Source organism: Palaemon carinicauda, chromosome 13, assembly GCF_036898095.1.
Source record: "Palaemon carinicauda isolate YSFRI2023 chromosome 13, ASM3689809v2, whole genome shotgun sequence".
NCBI classification, from domain to species: Eukaryota; Metazoa; Arthropoda; class Malacostraca; order Decapoda; family Palaemonidae; genus Palaemon; species Palaemon carinicauda.
In genome coordinates this window covers 135,996,373-136,015,472 of record NC_090737.1, presented here as the reverse complement: position 1 = coordinate 136,015,472, position 19,100 = coordinate 135,996,373, and the positions used below count along the sequence as shown (strand labels likewise).

The 19,100-nt window shown below is 38.4% G+C and overlaps 1 protein-coding gene across 3 annotated transcripts in view; it reads left to right on the top strand.

The window, feature by feature from the left end:
* Positions 1–10,583, top strand: part of LOC137652483 (CUE domain-containing protein 1) — a 97,171-nt gene extending 86,588 nt beyond the window's left edge. For 2 of the 3 annotated variants that reach the window (XM_068385916.1, XM_068385918.1), the window contains 2 exons: positions 230–381; positions 1,254–10,583. In XM_068385916.1, coding sequence (XP_068242017.1) covers positions 230–381; positions 1,254–1,304 — 203 coding nt within the window. In that variant the 3' untranslated portion in view covers positions 1,305–10,583. The remainder of the gene's footprint in view (positions 1–229; positions 382–1,253) is intronic. The other variant, XM_068385917.1, reaches the window with a different exon arrangement.
* Positions 10,584–19,100: the final 8,517 nt, after the last annotated feature.

Here is a 19,100-nt window from a genome sequence, read left to right as displayed (position 1 = left end):
CAACCTGACAAGGGACTCAACCGAGTTCAGCTGGTACTGCTAGGGTGCCACAGCCCACGCTCCCCCGTTATCCACCACAGATGAAGCTTCATAATGCTGAATCCCCTACTGCTGCTACCTCCACGGTCATCTAAGGCATCGGAGGAAGCAGCAGATACGAAACAAAATCTTGCAATGCTGTCTTGATAAAATATCTAATTAAATTACATTTATATTTGTTTCCTTTCAGCATCAAGAAAGAAATTTGCGCAGATAGCGAAAGTATTCTCCCGACGTAAGCGCAGCGGCGGTCGAAGCTTGTTGCCAAGTGCTGGACGTGACCAGTTGCTCATATCTGCAGATCCATTAATTGACGAAGATGATGATGACAGACAGACACAGGTTCGTTTCACTTGAATCATCTACTTTTTTATATTTTTTAATTTCATATCCTAGAAAAGAGTGGCATTTATTGCACATACATGAGTAAGTTCATAGCCTTTTTTTTATGTAATTTTGTGTTTTGAGGATTTAAAGTAAAAATATTTTCATTTGTATTACTATTTGAGAATTCATTTGTTTTAATTATGTAGAGCATTAAAAGTTCTCGACTATAATGGGTGAAAATTCAGTGAAGTTAAAATCTCATTATTGCATGTGTTGAATTTGCTCTTAACTTATTTACAATTTACAGTACAATAAATGTTGAAATTTTTAGCATATAGTATTTTCCATATTTAGGATCTGCATTTGTTATTTATTCCATAATTCAGATGACATTGCTAATATACACAAAAACAAACTTTTCAGTAAAAAAAAATAGGAGAAAAATACTGTAGCATAAAGATGTCTTATAATTATTACAATAACAAAACATCTTTCTGGGTATGCCTTTAATGATCTCTGACATATTTTGAATGAGATATGAATTAATTATCAGTTTTATTGGATAATGCTTAAAGTATAATTTTAAACAAACAAATTTCTATATTGGAAAGATGAACATTAAAAACGGTAAACTTAGTTAACTGAAATTTGAAAGTATCTCCAATAATTTTTTTCCAAGTTATGGCCATGTATCGCTATTTCAGTACTATTATTATTGTTATTATTATTATTATTACTTGCCAAGCTACAACCCTAGTTGGAAAAGCAGGATGCTATAAGCCGAGTTGCTCCAAAAGGGAAAATAGCCCAGTGAGGAAAGTAAAAGATAGAAAATTTATTCACATTACTCTGTATTGATTTTTATTATTATTCCTTTTGCTGTTTAGCAGTCAAGAGAAGGAGGCGGTATACCGACATCTCCACGACACCTAAGGTAGAAATTCTTATTTACAACACCTGTGATGCAATTTCGGAGCTGACCTGTTTTCCAAGCGGATACTTCAGCTTTGTTTTAGGAATGATTTGATGAAAGGTAGTTCCACGTGACATTTCACGATATTCGTGCTGCTACCATTACATGTTGGTGTGAAGACAAGAGATTGCCATGCCATGTGAACAAGCAGAGAATACAAATAATTACATGAAGATAGTCTACAGTGCTTAGATTTGAAATTTATCAGGAATTCAGATACTGTACGGATCTCATGAAATTACAGGAGTAAGTATAGGTACCAGTCTACAGGTCTTGGTTTAATTATTCACTTACAGTAGCTAGTACTGTATATGAGCTATTTACATTGAAGAAAAATATTGTTGTGAATGCATTTAGATATTTTTTTCCCAAAGTTCCTCAGAATGTTGTCTCAAATTCATCAGCCCTAGAAATATGGACGACCTTTGTATCAACGGCTCAAGGTCTTTTTTTTTATTTTTACTTTCTTCCTTTTCTTAATAATCTAGGTTACTTGAAAGTAATATTCAAAACTTCATTTCTATTAGATCATCACTTTTTAATTGTACAATAGAACACATTTATTTTTTCTTACTGCATAAGGGTATATTTGAATTTGAATTTGGCCAGTGACTACGTTAGTGATGGCTTCATAGGTATATAGATTTTTTTTTACTGTTTGTATATTGTTAAATATAATATTTTTAGAAGTTTATATACTGTCTTCGTAAAGATAACGGATTATTTTAGTCATTAAGTCTTTACACTATATATGTGCATATGAAGTACCTGTGATTCTTATTGTTATGAGTGCAACAAGGGAATCTCTTTTCAGAGAACATGCTATATGCACAGGAGCTCATGGTGAACTACAGTTAGAAGCTTATTTTCATCTATAAAGTAACCTTACCAATTGATTTTTTGTTCCAATTTGGTAGATGGTGGTCGGTTTGTTAAAAAAAAAAAACTTTTGAGAACCAGGAATGAATTGCAATATGAGAAATAGTTAAACCTCATTTTTGATGTACTTAAAAATTGGTTACTTAATTATTTAATGTGTGAATTTGATAACATGATTCCTATAAAAGTCTCACAGGAAGACTAAACTTCCGTACCTTCGATATTTACCTAGTTAATACTGAAATGAATGTGTATAATGCGCGAACTCCAATGTCATACTGAAAGATCGTGTTGCTTTCTGAAGTTCTGATAGAGCTCTACCAAAGAAGTCAAGGTAGTACTGAAGCACAATATTCTTATATATTTTGTAAAATTACCATTGAAATAGGTACAGTCATTAGAAAACAAAGTAACGTAGCTCATATTGTATAACCTCCGGTTTTTTTTAAAATAGTGTTGGAAGTGATTTACCACAACAGTTAACCACGTTTCTCCATTTGAACAATGAGGAACAAAAACTCGTAAAGCATAATGAGCGAGCAGCTCCCGAAGGTGGAAAGTCATCGCCATACCAGTACTGTACGTACCGGTATCGTAAACAGAACTTTACTTTAGTACAACATTGGAAACTTCAGATTTCCAATAGTTTAGCTTGTCCGACAATTCTCGTGATTGATATTAGATCCATCACCAATATTTAAAATTGAAAATTACACACCAAAGACTGGAGACGTTCCTTTATCTTATTTTCGTGTTACGTATAGGTGCAGAGGCTCCGTCCCACTGGCTTTTATATTGTGGTATTTGATTTACAATTCATATCACTTGATATACTAAAGATGTAAACAATACCCTTATTTCAATAAATGTTTTGAATTGAAGGAAAGTCCAGCATGTAACGTAAATCTTAAGAGTCGTCTTACTTTTTTAAGTACAGTACTTTTTGTATAGGATATCATCATGTTTTCTGTATATTGGTAAAAGACAGCACGCAGCTATCATATAGTTAACATGAACCTTTTCATTATTTTAGTAGAAACAAATTAAATTTTACTTTCATTGTCAGCAGTAATTTCATATTAGTATGTGTCTGCATTTCAGTGAATATTTTGGGGTTGATTTTTAAAGATAAGTTAGTATTAATGAGCTTAAAAGGGGCTGTGAGTCAACATTTTTACAAGAGTGTGCTCTACCTTCGTTGCATTGGAGTAATTGATATCCCTGATGTTGCCCTCTTTAACGTATGTTTTTTTTTATTTATTTGTGCAAAGTAGTAAACGAGGATTGGAACATATTTTATAAATAATTTCATAAGCAAATATAACTAGGTAGTTCTATCATAATAGACTGGCATGCTATTGAAAATTTCCCATGCCATTCTGGTCTTGAAACTTTGGTTGGTGAGGGAGTGGATTTATTATGAATCCCTACAAATCTCATTTTACCAAATGGGAAGCTTCACATACAGCATGGAATGTATTTTGCATATGTATTGTATATATATATTCCTCCTTTCGAGACCAAATGCTTGGTACTGGCACTTTGCAGTACTGTATTTGAAACTGTAGTTGCATTAGAATTTATTAAATATCGGTTGATCAAATGAGGTTACAAACCGTACATCTTTTATGTGCGCTTGGACCAGTCAGCTCACATAAATGTTTATGGTTTGTATTCTAGGAAAATTTAAAATCCCTCAAGAGATTTGCAATTTTCAGTCCATATACAATAGACCCCTTTTTATTGATACGCAGCGATTGCCTACGATGTCTGCTACTTACTTGTTCCCTCTTCTCATCTTGGATATGAGGATTTGTATATCATTCCTTTAGTCCCAGCTCTCTCAACTCTGGCCTAAGTACAATTTTTTTTTCTACCTGCTTCTTAGCTTATTGGATAGTGCACATTGAAATTCCATAAGAAACTATAAAGTTTCAATATGCTTATCTTCTCTAAACCTATCGTAGAGAATGTAAAATGTTCTTTGCATGGGATTAGGATATGCTGAACTTTCATAAATTTCAGGATGCCAGACATTTTAACCCTTTTACCCTCAAGCTATTTGGAACTTTCCAACCCTTAACCCCCAGGTGTTTTCTTTATCCAAGCACATTTTGCAATATATTTTTTTTTAATTGCTCTAACAGCCTTAATTTTCATCATAGAGAGGTCAGGCTGGTCTCATTCTTTTGGAAAATGCCTGAAGTTTCTCAAAAAGTTATCAAAAATGTGCAAAAAAATGTAATTAGCTGTTTTTTGCAAGGACGTACCGGTACGTCCATGGGGTTAAAGGGATGAGTTTTGTGAAACGTACCAGTATGTCCATTGGGGGTAAAAGGGTTAATACTTATTCTTGAGTTTGTCAAGAACATAAAAAGGTCTACGATGTTATGTAAAAGGACTCCTTATGAAATTTTTATAATGGACATGCATAATGCACTTTTTTACTACTTTTCAACTACTTTTCATTTACTATCTTTTTTTCTAAATGCTCTGATTATGAAATATATATAAAGGAAAAAAAGTAGTGTTTTCTGCATCACTTCTTTTAAGGGGTAATGGTGCTTATAAACTTGAAATGTTTGCTACTATTTGTCGGAAATGTAGACCGCAAGACTTTACGAGTACCTTCCTTAGGTCTACAGAAATATTAGAATTTTATTAATACGTATGAATTTCACTCAAAGTTTTTTTTAGTTTCTAGCCGATATTTGCAGCTACTTTACATTTGATAAGTATTTTCAATTAAATACATATTCACAACTCTAACACTTGATACTTCATAAATGATGTTTATATAAATAGGATTTACTAAGTTAGGTAAAGGTTTGAATCAAATTGCAGCTCCTAACATTTAGTTGTTTACAGCATTATCCTATTGAACACCGTCTCATAATTTCTGTATCATGAATTTTTGTAGTGTCTAATTTGAAAAGAACAAGTTTACAGGCTAAACCGTTTTCTCTTCTCATTAGTAAGAATGTCGAAGGATTTAAACACCTTTCTCCAATAATTTTACCAAATTGTGATCTTTTGAAAATCATATATTTGATGAGAATTCATAAATCAACAAGTACCATTGTCTAGTACCTTGTTAATCATGCTGCTTGTAATGTAAGGGCTTTCATACTACTTACCTATGTTATAATTGTTTATTTCTTGCAATTGTCCCCTGTGACAAAACGAAATTGACAGCTCCTAATGTTAACTTTAGTACATACAGTACCGTATCTAGAGCAACATATTTATTTATGATCAAAGATAAACCAGTATTTACATTAGAATGATATAATGGTTATATACAAAGAATAATTTCAGAGAAGCATATGATAGTCAATGAGGTAATCTTAAAACCATATTTTTTTTTTTTTATAACAAGCAGTACACTGACATATCTATAACTACATATAACTGTCAAATTCTTTCAAGTTTTAAGCAAATCCATCAGTCTTATTGAATCCGGTGAAGTTTAATAGCATTATTTGAAATTTTGTGTTTCCGTATTTAGGTTTATCTAAAAAAAATTTAGGCAAATTGATTTTCTTTCATCTTTGCCTATCTAGTCATATTTTGTGTCAAAAGCAACTGTGACTTTTCATTGTTGCCCTCCTTAAACCTCTGAAGAGGGAAGGGATGAATTCCATTATACATATCAGGAGGCTAATTACCTTGTCAGACCATAGTGAGGTCTTGAATGATAATATGGGAACCATCAACAACAGGAACGTCATATACTGCACTCTACATAGTGCTCTCAGCACACCAGAGTTGGCTAACTTTACATTGTATGCTTGTTACTACAAATCATCATGTCATAGATCCTTTAAGGAGATTATGCAAACCTGTTTTTATTGCAACATCACGTTGCTTTGCTGGATAAACCAAAGTCTTCAGTGGATCATTGATTTTTGTTTTTGTTTTTAGGGCAGCCACTTGCTAAATTGTCAGTCCTTTAGTTAGGGAAGTATTCACGGGCATTCTGGAAGCCATGTACAGTATGTACTTTTGAGTAATGGGTCGTTAAGGAATAATCTGCAACCCCTTTTGTTTTCCTTGCTACTTGATATGAGGTCAACAGTGCAGATCTTATGCTAAATATGTAGTCTGGAAAACTGTGTACATCTTTACTTCAACATTTATGACCCATAAAAATATGCAAAAGTTTGATAAATTTTAGGTAGCTCAAACATGTCACCGTGCTGTAGTGTCTTGGAGACAACATATACACACATGATCAGTGCTCAAGTCCTTTTTCCACCCTAGCTTGTCCAAGCAAAGATCAAGAGGAACCAGACAGTGGTTGCTGGTAACTCGGTGCTTACCAGTAAAATCTTTGCAGCGTGCACCTACCTTGAGTTTAGGACCCACAGGTTGTGAGTCCCCAACAATTCCAATAATCTATCACAATCCTCAGCATTGTCTGATTCCATTTTTAACAACTATGGAATATTGAAAGACTCAAAGTACAGGGATAGATAAAGTTAAGATGCATGCTAATTATTGAAACTAAATTTGCACTCCCAATTTGTTTCCATGTAGTAGCTTTGGGAAAGTAAAGTTGCATTTTAGCAAAACAAATGTGGAAATTCTGGAGAATATTCGAGAAACATATAAATAGTTTAAAGTTACAGAAATCAACTCTATTTGGCTGCCTTAAAAAGTAGTTTAACAGTCCAAGCGCTGTTCAAGTATAAAAATCTTAGTTTTAAATAGAGTTTGGCTATCAAGGTCTTACGCCATATTCTTGATATGAGTTATGATAGGAGTATGAAATAATTAATTTTTTCCACATACTATTATCCATATTGATAACTGTGAGGTAGTTATGAAATTCTAACTGTCAGTAAAATGAAGCAATGACAAAGAGTGTAAGAAGTAAGATTAGTAGGATGATTTATGGAACTCAGACCCAGTTATATAGATCTAACAACTCAGCACATTGCCAACCATCTTCAGGTATTGCGAGTTCTTGTATTGTGGCATACCATTTGATGGTTTCCAGACTATCACTTTTTACTCATAACTTTGCAGAGATATTTAACCTCCATTGGTGTGGAAATTTTAGTCTAGGATAATGAATAAAACTTTATGCAAGAAGACTTATCTTGAATCAAGTTTTCTTTTGCCTCTCGTCGTCATCCATAAACGCAATGCAGATAGTACGGACAGTCAAGTTTATTTCAATGTTGGTGATGGTGTGACTTGATGACTTGAGTTTGCTTGGTACTTGTGAAAGGGGGTGCTGCTTTTACTAGAAATTTTAATGGAATAATCAAAATATATAATATCTTCACCCTTTATTTAATTCTATCAAGGGTACTTAAAAAAGAGCTAAAGAATATACTCCTTATTAAAAATACAAGAGATTTCATAGCACCAAGCTTTGGTGAAGCATGATATTATCATGTGATATTGAGGAAACTCGATATTCTAGATTCATGCAAGTCCAACAAAGCAAAGTTTAGCTGAAAAAAAGTTCATTTTCTGCATATCTTTCAAACATTTTCTGAAATAATTTATTAAATACTGTACAGTACTTATACAATAATTCAAAATGCATAAAAATGTTTTAATCTATTTAGAAGTAGACATGTGCTTATTTTTTATCTTTTACTCATTATTTCAAGCATTTTCAGAACTTTGTGCAGTAAATCCCTTTATTTTAAGTGCTATAGCGTTTGTCCTGAAACCTGAAAACACTATGGTGTTCTAAGTAGAATATCGGGAAGAGTTAATTTCGGTGTTTTCAAGTAATATGATATAGTGATTGTCTTTACGAAAAATTTGGTCCGAGGATTATGCAGAGAGCTGTCGTTTAAGCCTTTAGATTTTTTTTTCTGTGGATAATGAAGGTAACACGTTTGACTTTAAAATATAGTCCACGTGATCAGGAATAAAATCTCATTCTAATTTCAATATTAATTGTTATATGAAAAAAGTATTAGATGATAGGTCACAGTTGCATTATATTAAGGGTTTCTATTGTCCCCAGTGAGCTATGAATGTTGAGAGGAAATTGTAAACTAGGTACTTGTGAATGTGGTCCATGAAATGTTATTGAACTTTTATTTTTATGGAAATACTTTACTTGGTTTTATTGAGAAGAGAAGTATGTTATTCTAGCACTAATGGTTCTGCTTTTGATACAATCAAAGAATGTAATTAATATATTATTGTTTGGCTGCTATTAACTGTTTTGTGAGATTTGAACTGAAAGCATTGAGGTTTCACTCGAGTCTTATTTAATCATTATATTGTACGAACTGTGTATATATTATACTTGTATCTTTGCTCTTCCCTCGCTCTAAAAAGAGCCTGATTAAACATGTCTGTTTTTCTCACCGGTAACAGTGTCGATTTTGAACATGAAATTTCCTGTTGCCTTGAGCTTTTGTATATAAAGGAGAGTGTTCTATAATAAACTCACTCAGTTGCTTTCATCCTGTCTTTGAGTCACAACCTTCTCTCGGCTCGTCACATTGGATGAAAGCAACTGAGTGAGTTTATTTAGAACACTCTCCTTTATATACAAAAGCTCAAGGCAACAAGAAGTTTCATGTTCAAAATCGACACCGTTAGCGGTGAGAAAAACATACATGTTTATTCAGGCTCTTTTTAGTGCGAGGGAAGAGCAAAGATACAAGTATAATACCTATACAAAATGAACTATGTACGATCGTGTGACACACAGTTGGTACAATATAATTGAAATGCAAGAAATAGTTGAACCTTCATTTTATCATATACAAGACATTGTATTTATTAATAGAAATGTTACCCAACTGTTTTGAGGGAAAATATCTTAATAAATAACTACCAGAAACTGATTTACTGCCAGAGGAAATGTTCGACACATCCGAGTAGGAAATTGCCATGATTTCAAATATGATGTAATGAAATCTGTGCCAAATATTACCTCTCTTTAGAATTCTCAGGTTCTTTAGTATTGAAACGGTGGTCACCATAAGGTGTTTTGAGAGTTTTTGCACTATTTATGAGCTTAATTATACATTCTATGTTAGAAAAGAAGTTTCAATTGTTTATCAAGTTGAGTATGTAAAAGGTACACATTTTTTTTTTTAAGATATGAGGAGAGCAGATAATTACGACATTTTTCTAATACAGGTACTTTACAATTGTTTAGTATTACTGTACTCTGCAACAAAATAGAAACGTAATTTTGTGCCTAGCCGTAAAGACTTTGTTTTAGGGGAACATTGTGAACAGAAAGTAATAAAAATATTCTAATTGAATTACTTATATAAAATTATGAGGAAATGTAGAACTTAAAATACTTTGAGCGTAAATTTTTATTTAAAATACTTGTATACATCCATACTTTATAACTCCGTATTGGATATAAATTTTGTTTCTGGGATTACAGAAAATAGTTCATTGTTATTCCAGATTTCCTCATATTTGGGAGGAGGATTATAGGGAAATCCTTATGAAAACTTGTCAAATTATCTTCTCTCTTTCCTTTAATATTTGTTAAGTTTGACCTTTTTGTCGATGCATAATTCCAGTGAATTGTTATTACTGCTTTATTTCAAGCTAACCAAAGCTGTTATTCATACCAAAGAACCTTATTGTGAATATATAAATAAAGTAGATGGAAAATAAGAGAAGGATGACTTTTGAGGTGTATTTTTAAAAAAAAGTTTACTAATCAAACCATCATTCTTCCTACTATAATTCAAAACTGTCAAGCAGATTTATGCAAGTAGCTCTCGCATTAAAATCTGCAAATGCATCACAGGTTGTTGTAGAGTTTTAGGACACTTCGTGTGTGAGCTTCATGCTATTTCATAATAAAGAACTTTTCTTATTCAAAATATAAATATTAAAAAGGAAATTTGCTTTCCTTTTTATATACAAACCCTATATTTTGATTTCTAAAGGGTTGTTGCTTCTTTCGTTTCACCATTTCAGTAACTTTTTCCATTGCCAAAAAAAAAGGGAATCTAATACTGTGATTGTTGTGTATAAGTGTTTAGTCTGTAAAAGGAAGAAAGTGACTTTTGAGTCGGACGATTCATCCATAGTGTGATATTACTTCACCGTTTGGTGCGATGGCCAATTGTGTATCAACTAGAAAAATAAAATTTTCCGATTTGCAAAGGACTAGGCTTTAAATCGAGTGAATCTTTGCCACGTAACGTACTGACGACACGTCGATCCCTTTCACGAATTTTTCTTGGTATCCCAAGTTTTCAGCTGAACCAAATATACATTATACTCTAACTGTATACTTAGCTGCAGCTCACCCAACATTCACATCTTTCACAATACTGTACGACATTTTGGTTCATATCAAGTGAGCAAATTTAGATATGAGCACATTAAACTAATGCTATTAAAAAAAGAAGAATTGAAATGCAGAACCTTTTAAAATCTTATTCCAAACTGCAGAATTTACAAGTCAATACATTTAGTTCAACAGAGAGTGTTCTTTGTAATGATGATAATCTTGCAAAATCAATTATTTTGATAGGAAAAGATGATGAATAACTGCATATTGTACTCTTGTCACTTGTCATGTTGAAAATAAAAAAAGTTTTACAGTCAAAATGTGTTTTTTTTTTTTTTTAATCCTTTTAACATTGTTGCTATAATTCAAAATTAAACTAATTATTTTTGGTGATATTGAAATTAACCCTTTTACCCCCAATGGACGTACTGGTACGTTTCACAAAACTCATCCCTTTACCCCCATGGACGTACTGGTACATTTCACTAAACGTATCCCTTTACCCCCAATGGACGTACTGGTAAGTTTCACAAAACTCATCCCTTTACCCCCATGGACGTACTGGTACGTTTCACTAAACTTATCCCTTTACCCCCAATGGACGTACTGGTAAGTTTCACAAAACTCATCCCTTTACCCCCATGGACGTACTGGTACGCTTCACTAAACTTATCCCTTTACCCCCAATGGACGTACTGGTAAGTTTCACTAAACTTATCCCTTTACCCCCAATGGACGTACTGGTAAGTTTCACAAAACTTATCCCTTTACCCCCATGGACGTACTGGTACGTTTCACTAAACTTATCCTTTTACCCCCAATGGACGTACTGGTACGTTTCACAAAACTCATCCCTTTACCCCCATGGACGTACTGGTACGTTTCACTAAACTTATCCCTTTACCCCCAATGGACGTACTGGTAAGTTTCACAAAACTCATCCCTTTACCCCCATGGACGTACTGGTACGTTTCACTAAACTTATCCCTTTACCCCCAATGGACGTACCGGTACGTTTCACAAAACTCATCCCTTTACCCCCATGGACGTACTGGTACGTTTCACTAAACTTATCCCTTTACCCCCAATGGACGTACTGGTAAGTTTCACAAAACTCATCCCTTTACCCCCATGGACGTACTGGTACATTTCACTAAACTTATCCCTTCATCCCCAATGGACGTACTGGTACGTTTCACAAAACTCATCCCTTTACCCCCATGGATGTACTGGTACGTTTCACTAAACTTATCCCTTTACCCCCAATGGACGTACTGGTACGTTTCACAAAACTCATCCCTTTACCCCCATGGACGTACTGGTACGTCCTTACAAAAAACTGCTAGTTGCATTTCTTTTTGCATATTTTTGATAACTTTTTGAGAAACTAAAGGCATTTTCCAAAAAAATAACACCAACCTGACCTTTCTATGACGAAAATTAAAGCTGTTAGAGAAATTTAAAAAATACATATAGCAAAATGTGCTTGAAAAAAAAAAATGCCAGAAGGTTAAGGGTTGGAAAGTTCCAAATAGCCTGGGGGTAAAAGGGTTAAAGGTTACATATGGGAGTCATGGCCTTAGAAAACCAAATTGGAAAAGAGGTGGAGAACAATGTTGGGAGTAGAAGGGAAGGTCTTTGAAAAACTGAGAGCATTTCTGCTATCTTTTGGAGACCCTGGACTCTCCAGCAGGAATCAAGAAGACAGTAGATAAAACCACTGCAGCAAGGATAATATATTAGCTTAACTGAAAAGTTTTCAAAGGTAGAGAAAGCAAATATTTATCATCACTTAAGTAGACTTCTAGAGTCTTGGTATACTTCAAAGCAACTAATATTTAGCTGGTAATGTGACAAAACACATTTATTAAATTGCAATTACATTACAATACTATTCTCTGTACAGTTTTAAAATAAAATATGAACACTATTGTCTTATGGGAATAACAACCTTTTATCATGCCATCGATACATTGTGAGTACAGTACCTCACCTTGCCGTAAGTGTACCGAAATTTATAAAAATGTTATTTTCATTAGTAAAATAAATTTTTGAATATACTTACCCGATAATCATGTAGCTGTCAACTCCGTTGCCCGACAGAATTCTACGGAAGGGATACGCCAGCGATCACTATACTAGAAGGGGGTGTACTCACCAGCGCCACCTGTGGCCAGGTACTGCAGTACTTCTTGTTGACACCACCTCAATTTTTCCTCGGTCCACTGGTTCTCTATGGGGAGGAAGGGTGGGTCAATTAAATCATGATTATCGGGTAAGTATATTCAAAAATTTATTATACTAATGAAAATAACATTTTTCAATATTAAACTTACCCGATAATCATGTAGCTGATTCACACCCAGGGAGGTGGGTGAAAACCAGTGTACATGAAAATAAGTAAGCTAAGTATCCCGTATTTCATATTATCAGTTATTCAAAATAACAATGAAATTATAAGTACCTGGTAAGGAAGTCGACTTGAACCATTACTCTGCCTTTAATAAGTTCGTCTTCCTTACTGAGCGCAGCGTTCCTCTTAGGAGGCTGAACAACCCTAAGGTGCTGAAGTATAAAGGGCTGCAACCCATACTAAAGGACCTCTACACAACCTCTAACCTAGGCGCTTCTCAAGAACGAATTGACCACCCGCCAAATCAAAAGGATGCGGAAGGCTTCTTAGCCTACCGTAACAACCCAAAAAACAACAATAAAAGCATTCAAGAGAAAGGTTAAAAAGGTTATGGGATTAAGGGAATGTAGTGGCTGAGCCCTCACCTACTACTGCACTCGCTGCTACGAATGGTCCCAGGGTGTAGCAGTTCTCGTAAAGAGACTGGACATCTTTGAGATAAAATGATGCAAACACTGACTTGCTCCTCCAATAAGTTGCATCCATAATACTCTGCAGAGAACGGTTCTGTTTAAAGGCCATCGAAGTGGCTACAGCTCTCACTTCGTGGGTCCTTACCTTCAGCATGGGGATGACTTGATCTTTCCTGCTGAGGCGATCTGCTGAGACGTTCATATTGCCCTGAATGAACCTCGTTACCTGTGTGAGGTTTAGACTTCTTGACCAAATGAGGAGGTCCCTTGCTATCTCGTACAGCTTCCTCGAATGGGTCCCTCCCTGCTTGGAGATGTAAGCCAAGGCTGTGGTGTTGTCGGAGTTCACCTCCACTACCTTGTCTAGCAGGAGGGACTTGAAGTTCATTAAGGCCAGATGAACTGCCAGCAGCTCCTTGCAGTTGATGTGAAGCGTTTCCTGTTCCTTGTTCCATGTTCCCGAGCATTCCTGACCGTCCAAGGTCGCGCCCCAGCCCGAGTCTGATGCGTCCGAAAAGAGATGAAGATTGGGGGTCTGAATCGCTAACGATAGACCCTCCTTGAGAAGGATGTTAGTCTTCCACCACATGAGAGTAGTCTTCATCTCTTTGGTGACAGGAATAGAGACTGCTTCGAGCGTCAAATCCTTGTCCCAGTGAGCTGCTAGATGGAATTGGAGAGGGCGGAGGTGGAGTCTCCCTAACTCGATGAACAGGGCTAACGATGACAGGGTCCCTGTGAGACTCATCCACTGTCTCACCGAGCAACTGTTCCTCTTCAGCATGCTCAGGATGCACTCTAGGGCTTGGCTGATTCTTGGGGCCGATGGAAAAGCCCGAAAAGCTTGACTCCGAATCTCCATTCCCAGGTAAATGATGGATTGGGAGGGAATGAGCTGGGACTTTTCTAAGTTGACCAAAAGACCCAGTTCCTTGATCAAGTCCAAAGTCCAGTTGAGACTCTCCAGACAGCGACGACTTGTGGGGGCTCTTAACAGCCAGTCGTCTAAATAAAGGGAGGCTCTGATGTCCGCTAAGTGGAGGAATTTTGCAATATTCCTCATCAGACGCGTAAACACCATAGGCGCTGTGCTTAGGCCAAAACACAGGGCTTGGAATTGGTACACAACCTTTCAAAAAACGAATCTCAGGAAAGGTTGGGAGTCTGGATGAATAGGAACGTGAAAGTAAGCGTCTTTCAGATCCAACGAGACCATCCAGTCCTCCTGCCTGACCGCTGCTAGGACCGACTTCGTCGTCTCCATAGTGAACGTCTGCTTGGTGACATAAGCATTGAGCGCACTGACGTCCAGCACCGGTCTCCAACCTCCTGTCTTCTTGGCCACCAGAAAGAGACGGTTGTAGAAGCCCGGGGATTGATGGTCCCGGACTATCACCACTGCCTTTTTCTGTAACAGGAGCGACACCTCCTGGTGTAACGCTAGCCTCTTGTCCTTTTCCTTGTAGTTGGGAGAGAGGTTGATGGGAGAAGTGGTCAGAGGAGGATTGCGGCAGAATGGTATCCTGTAACCCTCCCTTAGCCACTTGACAGACTGGGCGTCTGCACCTCTTCTTTCCCAAGCTTGCCAGAAGATCTTGAGTCTGGCTCCTACTGCTGTCTGGAGAGGGGGAGAGTCAGTGTTTGCCTTTTGAAGTCTTGGGACCTTTCTTAGACCTGCCCCTGAAAGCGTCTGGACGGGTACTTCCTCGGCTGGGGGCTCTGCCACGAAAGGGCGGAATAAATCTTGTAGCAGGAGTATCGGCCACTGGGGTGCGGTAAGTTCTAGGAACTGAAGGAGCAACCTTAGCCTTACGAGCTGAAGAGGCCACAAGGTCATGAGTGTCCTTCTGAATAAGGGCCGCAGACAATTCCTTGATAAGCTCCTCAGGGAACAGGAACTTAGAAAGCGGAGCAAAAAGTAACTGAGACCTTTGACAAGAGGTGATACCAGTGGAAAGAAAAGTGCAAAGTTGTTCCCTTTTCTTGAGTACTCCTGAAACAAACATTGAGGCAAGTTCGCCGGACCCATCGCGAATTGCTTTATCCATACAGGACATTATAAACATGGCTGAGTCCTTGTCAGCAGGGGCAGTCTTCTTGCTCAAGGCCCCCAGGCACCAGTCGAGAAAATTGAAAATCTCAAAGGCGCGAAAGACACCCTTTAAGAAGTGGTCTAAGTCGGAAAAGGTCCAGCAGACCTTAGAGCGCCTCATAGCCGATCTACGTGGAGAGTCAACCAAACTTGAGAAGTCAGCCTGGGCAGAGGCAGGGATTCCCAAGCCTGGTTCCTCTCCTGTGGCAAACCATACGCCCGCCTTAGATGTCAGCTTAGTAGGAGGGAACATAAATGAAGTCTTCCCTAGTTGCTGTTTGGACTGCAACCAATCCCCTAACATTCTTAAAGCTCTCTTAGAGGATCTAGCAAAGACGAGCTTGGTGTAGGCCGACTTAACAGGTTGCATGCCTAGAGAAAACTCAGATGGAGGAGAGCGAGGGGTAGCAGAAACAAAATGATCCGGGTAAACCTCTCTGAAAAGAGCCAGGACCTTGCGAAAGTCAATGGAGGGTGGTAACGACTTGGGTTCCTCCACGTCCGAAGAGGGATCATCTAGGTGCGCAGCTTCCTCCTCAGAAACCTCATCACCTGAGTGTTGCGAAGCGAGAGGTAAAGTCACAGCGGTGTGCTGAACAGCAGAATCCTGACAAGCGGGTGCATAAACACTTGCGGTCTCATCCTCAAGTCTCTGTTGAAGAGGATGAGGGCTGGTAATGACAAAGTCATGAGGCTGGGATGAAGGAGGTTCTGCGGAGGTTTGAGGAGCAAGTGTGGTGAGAGGCGACTGTATTAAAACCTGAGGTTCAGGCTGCAAAGACTGGTCAAGTAGAGGAGAAGGTGGTAGGTGCATGCATTGAGGTGGCTGACTCATTGCATGAGGTTCCTGTCTCAAGAGTTGCGCTTGCTTCAAGGGTTGAGGTGGTTGCGCAGTAGCAGGTTCCTGTCTCACGAGTTGAGGTTCTTGAGGTGTGAGCTGCGAGAGTTGAGGTGGCAGCTGCGCAGAACGCGTTTCCTGTCTCACGAGTTGAGGTTCTTGAGGTGCTTGCCTCGAGAGTTGAGGTTCTCGCCTTGAGGAAAGTGGAGGTAGCAGCTGCGAGAGCTGAGGTGGCTGCCTCAAGGATGGTAGAGGTTGTCGTACCTCAAGAGGTTGCTGCCTCAAAGATGGTCTTACTGCGAGAAACTCTTGCCTCAAAGGAAGAGAAGGTTGTAAGGCATAAGACTCCTGTCCCCATTGTTGAGGAGGTTGTCGCGTGGTAAGAGATTCCTGCCTTAAGGAAGGTGGAGGTTGCTGCACAACGCTGGTAACTGGCAACTCCCAACGCGGTAGCTCACGCATGGAGGTAGCTTGAGGAACCTCAACTTCGTACGTCTGGCAGACTGGACTGCGGTGAGGAGGAGCGCTCGCAGGAGGAGGTGTAACCTTCTCTGCCTGAAACTCACGCATTAAGACCGCAAGCTGCGACTGCATAGACTGCAGCAAAGCCATCTTGGGATCAACAGACGATGAGGTCTGTTGAGGCAAAGCCTTAACAGAAGATGAGGTCTGTTGAGGCATCGCCTTACCTCTCTTAGGAGGTGTGCAGTCACCTGATGACTGCGGCGAGTCAGAGCTAACCCAATGACTGCATCCGGGTTGTTGAACTCGTGAGGTCTGGACTTTACGTTTAAGAGGTCTTGAGGCCTGAGTCCAGCGTTTTCTCCCCGAAAACTCTTCTGCAGACGAGGAAAATAAAGGCTCAATCGTCTGAGAGTGGAAGTGACGATCTCTGTAAGATACGCCCGCAACCACCGAGGATACTTCTGTGCGCCGATCAAGGCCTGCCGAACCCTTTTGCCCTTCGACATTGCTTCTCCCCTGGGCTTGGGAGCTTGCAAGAGGTTCCGGACTGGGAGGACGACTGGCACGCACAGAAGTACCCTCACGCACAACACTGACACTGACACTAGCACTCGGCACAGCACTGGCACTACCACTTCCCACTGCACTTTTCACTTTAAGTTCCTTGACGTCCGCCAAGAGGAACTTGTGGTCACTCACTACCGATTCCACTTTGTCACCTAAAGCCTGAATGGCACGTAAAACATCGGACATATCAGGCTGAGCACAAATAGTAGGTTCGGGGGTAGCCACTACAGGGGGAGGAAAAGGTTGAGGATCATGGGGTGAGGAATAAAGCGAAGAGCGAGCCGAACTCTTCCTAACTCTCTCTCTCTCTAACTTAGTGGTATATTTAAGGAATCGAACAAAATCAAGTTCCGAAAGTCCGGCGCATTCCTCACATCGATCTTCCAACTGACAGGATTTTCCCCTACAGTCGGAACAAGCGGTGTGAGGATCAACCGAGGCCTTCGGAATACGCCTAATACAAGTCCTACATCGTCTTTGGGGAGGGGCTTGAGAAAGGTCGGACATCTTGAATCAAAGAGCTAGTCAAGGGGGATTCCAAATAAAGCAAAAGATCGTTAACCATTAATCAAATCAATATAAAAGCTATCTAAGCTAATAGACAAGTTTCCAGTATAGCGAAAGCTGAAATTTTAGAGCAATACTTCACCAAAAACCGTGAACAAGACTCCAAAATTATAAGCGTATCCATATAGGTCTTGCCGGAAGCACGACAGAGGAAAAATTGAGGTGGTGTCAACAAGAAGTACTGCAGTACCTGGCCACAGGTGGCGCTGGTGAGTACACCCCCTTCTAGTATAGTGATCGCTGGCGTATCCCTTCCGTAGAATTCTGTCGGGCAACGGAGTTGACAGCTACATGATTATCGGGTAAGTTTAATATTGAAAACCAACTTTACACTAGACCTCTTCTACCTAGAGCAGTAAAACATTTCCACTAAAATAAGGTAAATGGGATAGATTTTGAAAAGGTATTTTAAAGGGATTTTGACGAAGGAAAAATCTATTTCTGGGCAAGGAACCTGTGTCGCCCAGAGAAATGCTCCTTAAAGCTCCATTTCAAAGGTATAAATACTGCTAAATATACCAGAGAAAAAAGTTGCATGGAATGCTAGGAATATATCCAGCTCGCTCACCCCTAAAGGGTGTCGGTATTAAAATTGGGGCGAGTGATACCACCACCAGAGATCCCTCGCCAATTAGACTTCTCCCTCCTCAAAATCCCCCGTTACTACGAGGTGTCATTCACTACAGCTACTGCCCCCCCCCCCCCCACCACTACCTATCCTTCTCCCTTCATTCCATGTTAGCACCCATCGAATGAAAAATATAGACTAGAAATTGCTCCCAATTTTATGTACTAAAAAAAAGCATTGCTTTCCTGAGGTTGTTCTACTCTGATATTAATTTAGAACGATTGATACAACTTACAGTAAATAAGACAGCTTCTGGAAAATATCCCAAGCATTCCTACTGGCATCCGGCAACACCTTCAACTCGACAAACAACTCTCAAAGCCTGGTTACCTCACCAGACAGGGTAAATCTTTACAAAAGCTTTGCTTGTAAGGTCTCCATTTACCGCCTCACACACAGCAAGTTTGCAGAGCAAAGCTCACCCAGGGCCTAAGTCTGTGAAGAGAACTCTTTTTACATCTCACCTTCAAAATGGGAGATGAATATTGCACATGAAAATGGTCGTTGAGGAAAATAGAAATCAGTACTTTTACTTTTTTTTTTTTTTATAGAAGTGAAAATCTTCAATGTTTATTAAGATAAAAAGCGGTCAATTCTTATACAGTATACTGAACATCAAAAGTATTAGAGGACACAAAAAACCAAATG